At 42.6% G+C, this 8,713-nt stretch overlaps 1 protein-coding gene across 2 annotated transcripts in view; it reads left to right on the top strand.

Moving 5' to 3' along the window:
• The window catches only part of LOC105568803 (peptidyl-prolyl cis-trans isomerase CYP95-like), a 56,038-nt gene extending 50,519 nt beyond the window's left edge, over positions 1 to 5,519 (top strand). For both annotated transcript variants that reach the window (XM_012024769.1, XM_012024768.1), the window contains exons 7-8: positions 596 to 791; positions 1,824 to 5,519. In XM_012024769.1, the coding sequence (XP_011880159.1) occupies positions 596 to 791; positions 1,824 to 1,833 (206 nt within the window). In that variant the 3' untranslated portion in view covers positions 1,834 to 5,519. The remainder of the gene's footprint in view (positions 1 to 595; positions 792 to 1,823) is intronic.
• Positions 5,520 to 8,713: the final 3,194 nt, after the last annotated feature.

Here is an 8,713-nt window from a genome sequence, read left to right on the forward strand (position 1 = left end):
GACAACTTCTCATGTGGACAACTTCTCATATTTATTATTTTTAATTTATTTTTTTTATTTTTTCATGTTTAAATATGACTCAATCAATAACATCAGCATTATTGTACATATAATTACTAAACTTTTTTGAGGTATATCGGCAAAGATGCAAGAGTACCTTTATCACTGTGCAATGTACCGTCCCTGAACGCGCGAACTTTAGACTACCTGATTTGTCTATTATAAATGCTTCCCATTTGAAAAGTATTATAGCCTCGACATTTTCGTATTAGGATTTTCGTCTTACTTTTTGCTCAGAAATACGCTATTAAAATTTCGGTCACGAGTTGCGGTACACCCTGTATACGTACATAAGTTGTTGTTACTTCGAAAAATGTGTTAGACCTAACACAAGAACGAACCGCAATTCGAGTGAACAAAAGGGAGGAAAATTTTTCTGTACAGGTTTCGGAAAAGTCTTTCGGTAGAACTGAATAATGAAATAAGTTGGTAACTCAACAACATTCTACGTGATGCTCCCTTCTTCATCGCTTAGATTTCAAGTCGGATAATGAATTTCCATAATCATTGTTGTTTGTTTGCATTTTTGTTTTAGGACATTACTGGATACTGCATATAATGTGGCCAGAATACGAACTTTCGTTGTACGCGCCCAATAGGTGGTGTCACAAGACGCTCTATATTTTTTCTTTGGTTCATCTGTGCGTATCGTACGCGGTTTTATTTGTAATATTAATAGTGGCGGTCGGCTTGGCTTTCTGCAGAATTTTGGAATGCCCTTTACCAGAAAGGTAAGTCGAGTTTTGGAAACTTGAAGTGATCAATTTGTCCAAGTACAATTTCAGACAAACGACGAAAAGAAAAAAAGATCAATTGCATTAGTCGCAATAGAACAAAACAAGTTACTCGAGTCACTCTAACGAGATATAACTTTGGAACGTGCATAAAATTTATGAAAGTGCTTAGTAATCATTTGTACGAAAACATCCCTCAATTATCCATTACGTGCAAGTTTTTGTGAATATTAAACTTACACGTGGCTTTTAATAAAGAAATAAAATGTATTATCCGTACGTATAAGTTTCGTATAACTTTCAATTTCTGTCCATATGCAGCTATAAGCGACAATATTTTCCAATAGAAACTAATCTTTTTCAAAATTTGAAATGATAGATGTAATATAGATGCTGTACGAAATCTTGGTGAAATATAGAAACGTTACTCATAATGAAAATAACGCGCGGTGTTGACCTGATTCTCGTAGAATTAACAATGGAGACTACTTTACGACGGCGAACCCGACGATGAAAAATATTTTGTCCCGACGGCACCGCGTTTCAATCTGCGTGTGTTACAACATTCGATACATTTGGAGAGCTGAGTAGCAAGGGTCGTGTAACGTGAGGATCATATAAACGCACACTGATCATGTTCCTATCGTCGGCGAAATGTGAATATCGCTCACAGCTCGCGTTGCGTGCCCAATGTATAATAACGACGTGATTAGAGAATTCGCGGCGCTTACGCGAGAGATGCGTAAAACGCTTGACTCTGCACAAATATCCACATCGCAATTCGCTCGTATTTCGCACACAAAAAAAATGGCAAATTATTGGAACAATCGGATGCAATAATCGCTAACGCAAAATGACGTTTCCTGAACCGGTACGATTTCGGCACAGCATCTTTTATTCGATCTATCTCAAACCCCGCACACAAAGGGTAAAATAAGATAAAATGAAGCTTATACGTGAGGCAACGAACCCACGATCGATAAGAGCATACTCACGCTCCAAAGCGCACTCGTTTTGCTCGACTTTCAGATACAAATAACCACGGCGATCCGTTCGCCAGAATAAAATTCGTAAGATGAGAAACAAGTCGGCGGCCGGAGCAGGCAGTTGGAGCTTAGACAGACGCAAGTTTCTGGAGGATCTGCAGGAGGAGGAGGATGACGATTACGACGACGGCACGCGGAGTGATGTCGATCTGGACAATTGTGGCAATAAGATCGTGCAGGAGGTCAAGTATTGCAGCAAAGTGCAGTTTCGCGCGCCGGATATCATCGAGCTGTGATGAATAAACGATGCCGCGACGTAAAGGAACGGGAGAGGAGCGGAAGGACTCCGGAGACGGACTGCCGGCAGGAGAGTGAGACTCGTAATCTCGAAAACTTGCCCCGCGTTAACGAGGACGACGCTGGCCGCGGGGGTAGGATTTGCGAGATGAAAGGGGACGGCGAAGGGAAACGGATAACGAGGTCGCGAAAGGAAAACGCCGTCGAAGGTCGACGAGGGTATATCGCTTTCGTGAATAATCGAGGTCTCGACTCCCGACACGTGCAAGATCCCGGGATGGAATCTTTGTATTTTCCGCGAACGGGGAAATCTCCACACGACGGAGATATATCAGCGAGGATCCAGATCGATCGCGAAGGAATTACCTCACGGCGGATGAAGCGAGCACAATGGAACGAAAGCGTGTAACCGTGACTCGCTTATCCCAATTAATTCGGTGGCGTATGAGGGAGAAGTGAATCCTGCGGTAATATTTAATTAAGCAACGTTAAATGTGCGCACACGGCGAAAACGGATCATTTCCAGCAACACAATCCTTTCAAGATGTAAATTAAAATATTGGCACTCCCGCGCTCTTGTTGTTTTCAATCTCGCGCGCAAATATGCATGTGAGAGAGTTAACATAATTTCATGGTGGATTTAACCGGATTCGGATACGCGATAAAGAAAATCCGCAGCGGCGAAAGGAAACGGTATGAAAGTTTCAAACGGCGAAAGAAGATTACCCGAGGAATGCTTGTAAGAATGATACTGGATTGGAGCACGTCTTCGCGGAGACAGAGAATATTTTCCGAAGGATTTCGTCCCTAAAGCGTCGTGGTATCGATTTAAGTCGCGTCCCGGCTGCGAAGGAATCGATACGTAGACCTCCACTCCGTATCGAAACAAGGATCTCCGATTCGTCGCTCTCGTCGCAAATACCACTCGTCCGTCTTTTTACGCGCCAATTAAACGTAGAAATTGAATTTCGAAGCACGTACATGACTTAATTGAATTAGAACGGCCAAGCAATACGTCTTCTTTTCCCCGGGAAATATTTGCCAAGGAATCCACAGCGCAGTTTTAATATCGATTCGGTGTGAATAATTGCCCAGATCTGTAATCATCGATCTTCCGATTATTTTAATTCACCCGGCAACGTAAGAGCCTTATTGATTTCCTCTCTGATTTTTATTATGTAACTTCCAGCGAGAATACAAATAAGTTAGCAAAGTCTATTCCTACTTGTTTCACGCCACGAATAACTATGGAAACTTTGACCAATGAATATTTCCAAATAAATTTATTCTTACAAGACTTGTTGACAATTGGAGATCTCGAGCTTCGTTAATTCCCACGTAGATACGCCCCCGCGACAAACTCGACGCGTAACAAACTCGACGAACCATGTTCGAAGGCTGCACGAAGTTGAGGAAAATTCGCGGAAATCCTACGACTACAGTTTTACGAAGACGTAATGCCTCGCGTAAAGTTGTGGTTCACCCAAACGAGAGAAGAACTTGTGATTCCGCGGAATTCCGCATTATTACTTCGGACGTCCGAAGAAGCGAAGAATCGCACGGAGCGAAGAACCGACACACGGGGGAAGACTGAAACCAGGTATCGACTTATCGAGCGGCGTCGACGACGTCGAAGACGGTGTGCTTCTGCCGGCCGACACAACGCGCAAATCCGCTTCATCGAATCAAGTCTGGCGAAAATAGTTACGGCAACTGACTGCGACAACCGAGTTCCTCTGTTCGCTTAGTGACGGAAGTGATACCGAGACTATTTGTCCCGGACCCAATTCGATCTTCTTCGCCGTGAAGATAATACCCGTGCGAAATTTCGCGTGCGACGAAGAATTTATTGCTCGCCCGCGAAAATACACAGCCGCACTTCGTAAGCGTATTAAAGTTTTCTCAATCGTTTTCTGTTATCTCCCGATAATGTCGAGCGTCAGCCGAAGGTAAGTGGATCTGATTAAGGATGCTCTAACACGAAGTAGAAGACGTAAATTGAAGGGGACATGCCATCTTTTTTTATCGCTCGTTTTCTGTCCCTCCCTAAGCCAAATGGTAAAAGCCACGGCTCTTCAAATCAACCTTTGTTTTCCAGAGAAATGTAGATCATTCAAATGACGGACGTTCAGTCTTTGCATTTTGTACGAAAAATTTATAACGCGACTTCTCGCTTCTCTATTCGTTCCAATCGTTACGGCGTTCGAATTGCTTCTTGTGGCTCTCGTTTCGAATAGTTTGTCGAATATTTGCGATGTGCCGGGATAAAAAAGAACGCGTCGACTCTCAAAAGAAACTAAACGCATCTCGGAGTTGCTAGCCGCGTACTATCGACTGGTACGCCAATCTTAACGCGATCGACTAATTAACGTACTCTTCGCGAGTGAAACTTTCCAACTACAGAAGGCAATTGTTACGAATAGGTTTCTACACACATACCGCACAGATACACAGACTCGCACACGCGTACTACTTTTTTACAAACGTTTGTACTGAGCGTGACGTTGCCCTCACAGATCGTTGCCGTTCCCGTCTCGCTCTTCGATTTTATCGGATAACAAGTGTAAATAGTATGATTCTCGCGTTATCGTTCGAGGAATAGCGCAATTAACGGGACAAAAATTAACGAACCAATTAATGATATGCCGCGAATGTTCTCGCTGAAACTTTACCTCGGTTGAAATGCCTCAAATGGTCCGACGCTTCTCTCTAGATCCGACAATTAACCACCATTTTTTTTAAGAGAATGTTTTTCGACTATTCCTCGTAAAGGAAAAAAAAAGATAACGAAAGAATAAGAACGAGGATTCAGGGAAAGATATTGTACCGATCGTACTGATTTCGTAGGAATGATAGACGAACAGAATAACAGGATGAGTCAAAGTTGAAAGCCTCTGCCCCGAATAAGATGTAAAAAGTGATGGGATACGATCAGAATGCAGATTAAATTGAACGAAAGTAGGTCAGCGGGCTTTCTGAGTAAAAATTGCGATTCGCCCTGCGATCCCTTCCGTTCGCGGGCACTGCATGCGTAAAATTCCGACGTTACGAGAGTTATTAATTATTTAACGAAGCGGTGCGCGTGCAAAAATACTGTCGAATGTAAATATACCGTTACCCCAGTTATCGCGAAGTAGTTGAAAGCGCAGAATGTGTCAATTCTAAGGTTCAATCCGCTCCCAAAATTACGACTTATCGCGGTATACCCGGTGCACAGGATCGCCGTTGCAGCTTGCGACGAAATGCATCGTCACTAAATTTGGAGGCTTTATAATTAGGCTAATGGTACATCTCGTCCTGTCGACGTACCGTGTGATGCGTGTTATGCACGCGTCTCGAGCAACCTGCGTAAAGGACTTCGATCCAGGCGTCGTCCTTTTGCAATTACGACGCGACCGATCGCGCCTCGATGCAAAACACGTCGAAGAAAAAAATAGACCGAGAGAGAAAGGAAGGAGAGGAAAGGAACAATGCGTCAATTAAATCAGCACGTCAACAAGCTTCGTTCCTAGCGCTGGAACGCAAGGGCGTCTCGCCAAGGGCTGATCTTGCGTTATACGTAGATACCGAGAGCAGTGATTGTAGACATATAAAGATCAGACATTAAATGTGCCCCTAACGTCAACGAAAATTTCACCGCGGACGCGCGAACGTGCTCAAATCTAATGTCGCGACAGACGAAACACATATTTTTGCACGTATACGGACACTTGTACGTTCGTTTAACCAAGTGTTCTCAGTTCTGACCATTTGGACGGATAATTTGTACAGGTTTTCATATAGAAAGTCAGACCCATGAACGTTAACCATAATTCCATACGTGAATATTCGTTCTTTATGTACCTATAGTCACTGTACCTATAGTCACCGGGTCGCACGAGTAAATGCTTTCTAAGCAGACGAAAAAGCGGCAGCGTTTACTCGTACGACACATATGTTGTGCGTGTAAATATAGATATACTCGTACGAGAATAAGAGTAATTTCTCCGATAAAGAAAAGAAAATCTGACCAAACGCAGCGGTAGGCGATCTATATGAGAACGAAAGGTATTTCAATGGCCGTTAATTTTCGCTTCAGGTACATCGTGTTCTTGTGTTTGCATCTGCGACTGGTACGAAAACGGGTCCATACTTAATTTGTTACTAAATAAATACGAGTAAATACGTACGGTGAGTGTGTCGTAATTAAGGCTGTAGCTCAGCTCGTCAGCGTGCACGTGAACGTAAAAATAAATCTCCGCTGGGAACGCGCCTTCCACGATATTTCCATACTCGTCGTTTATTCGTTTACCATTATTTCAACGAGCGAAAATCCCATTCGATTTTCAATCGAACGAACGCTAGAAAACGAGAATACGCTCTCGCCGCTCCTTATTTGTCGCACAGGAAATTACCGAGCAAAATAATCTAAAGTAAAAACGGTAATATAGGAGATCGAAAATGTAAAATAATTATCCGATTACATTCTGTCATTCTTCAGCGAAAACTAATTAAGATTGCATCAATTAATATCGAAAGCATGGCTCGCTTGCTTTGAAATATCGTGCGCGCTTCGACGAATACATCGCTGCTGCTCTCGCTTTATGAGAAGTAATTTCGTTCTGACAAAATTAAATAATGTATTATCTTATCACGTCAGGTAACGCCAAAGTTTCAATGGAATTGTGACGTGTAATAGTTAAATTGAGGTTTTGTCTATATATATATTTTAAAACTGCGATGCTATCACAGCTGGTTTCATAAAAACAACGACCATACGTCACAGTCAAACGTGACAGCTACGGATATAAATCATATGATGACCAGAGAGACACGTGCCCATATATATGAAACTCACGTGTGACTGAGGAAATTCTGGACAAGTTTGAACGTGTGAATATTTGAATGTAAAAGTGACCCAATTCGGAATATGAATGTATGAATATGATCATATTGAGTTAAACTCGCTAAGTTATCCTACGACAGATATCGCGAGGAACACGTTGCACACAAATTTCGATTACCGAGATAATGTCAACGATTACCTCCTTCTTGCTTCTTCGTCACATTTACGAGAATCGTATTTTCACCGCCGCGTTTAATGGCAAACGTGCCCGCGCTGTGCTCGCGATATTATGTGTCCGGGTTATATCACGGCATTACATTTGACGTAAACAAAAGCCTTGGATGGGGAAAGCACGCTGAATGCAGAATGCGCGGCGGAGATCCGTCTTAGCTCCCTGCAATTACGAGATGCACTAGCCTCGCTGCGTAGCGATCGATGCGAGTGAATCGCGCACCGATTTTCATTGGGGAAATTTCGGCGGTCGTTCTCGGCTTCACGGTATCTGGGCTGAGGCAAATGGAATAGTAAAAGAGCAACGGAGAAGGAAAAAAAAAGATACGAATCGCGGAGCGCTATGCAACACCAAACCGCTGCATTGTTACGTTATCCCGGTATCCCGAGAGTACCAAGTTGAAAATGACGAAGGTAAATTAATGAAATGAGAATTTAAATGAATATAAAATGTCAGGCTTCAGTTTAAACAGGTGATAATTATTTCTTTTGCGCAAGATATATTCAAAAATGTGAGCCATGCGTCGATTAATGTGATCGACGATCTAAAGTTTCCTTCGCATATTTTACGTGAAATAATAACATATGATACGTTACGATACGGTAAATAATGGCTGAATTGAAATGAAATACAATTCTTGATACCAAACACGTTATTATTCGTCTCCGCGTTCACGCGTGTGCGCAGTGCAACCATATAATAAGCGTTCTTCGCTAACAAACGTACAAACGTCAACGAATGTGCAAGTTTAATTAGGGAAAACTACAACGAGAAAGAGAGAGAAAAAGTGTGCATGCGTATGTGTGTATTGTGAGAATAGATACCATTGACCCGTCCGCGATCTATTCTTGATTGCTTAATCGTGATTAATTGCGATTTAGGGCTGTCTGTAAAGATAATCGATCAGTACAGTGCGTCCTGTACATAGCGTGTGTCGTGTGTGAGCCACTGCGTTGATTAACTATATCTGGATTATCATCAACGCCGTTCGCGTCAGGTATTATTGATGCGTGTACGTGCCTGTGTGCGCGAACGTGAGGGATAATGTCGATAGTGGTAACGCTAGAATGGAAGACACTTGGATTTTTGGAGCTATCTTGATCGTGTTGCCGAAGATATATTCAACGATGCAACAATTCTTTTCACGCGTTATCAAGATCTCGCCAAAAATTCACGTGGGTCCGCGTCGTTTTGAAATGCCTTTAGAAAAATTTCGTTACCATTCTAGAGTTAACGACTCGCCGAAAGCACGACGAAGAATCGCGTGCATTTCCCGATTAAAATAATTAGCTCATTAATCACTTAGTGAGAGACAGTGACCTGATTTCTTTCGTTCGTTCCGTTGGTACTACGTTCGTACAGCGTGTTATGTGTTTTTCGTATCCTCGCGTAGGAACAAACCTATTACGATGCCTAAGCTAACGATTACAACAAACTATAGACGCGCATAGAATACTATATCTATATATAACGATATATCGAACGATAGATGATATTTTGTCGTGACAATTGCGCGAACGCGGCGTAACTTTATATACTCGAGGACGAGCCGGCAGCGGGGACTTGGTGTAGTGCGTAT

The sequence above is a fragment of the Vollenhovia emeryi genome, unplaced genomic scaffold (genome assembly GCF_000949405.1).
Source record: "Vollenhovia emeryi isolate VEMERY1.0 unplaced genomic scaffold, V.emery_V1.0 DF939127.1, whole genome shotgun sequence".
NCBI lineage: Eukaryota > Metazoa > Arthropoda > Insecta > Hymenoptera > Formicidae > Vollenhovia > Vollenhovia emeryi.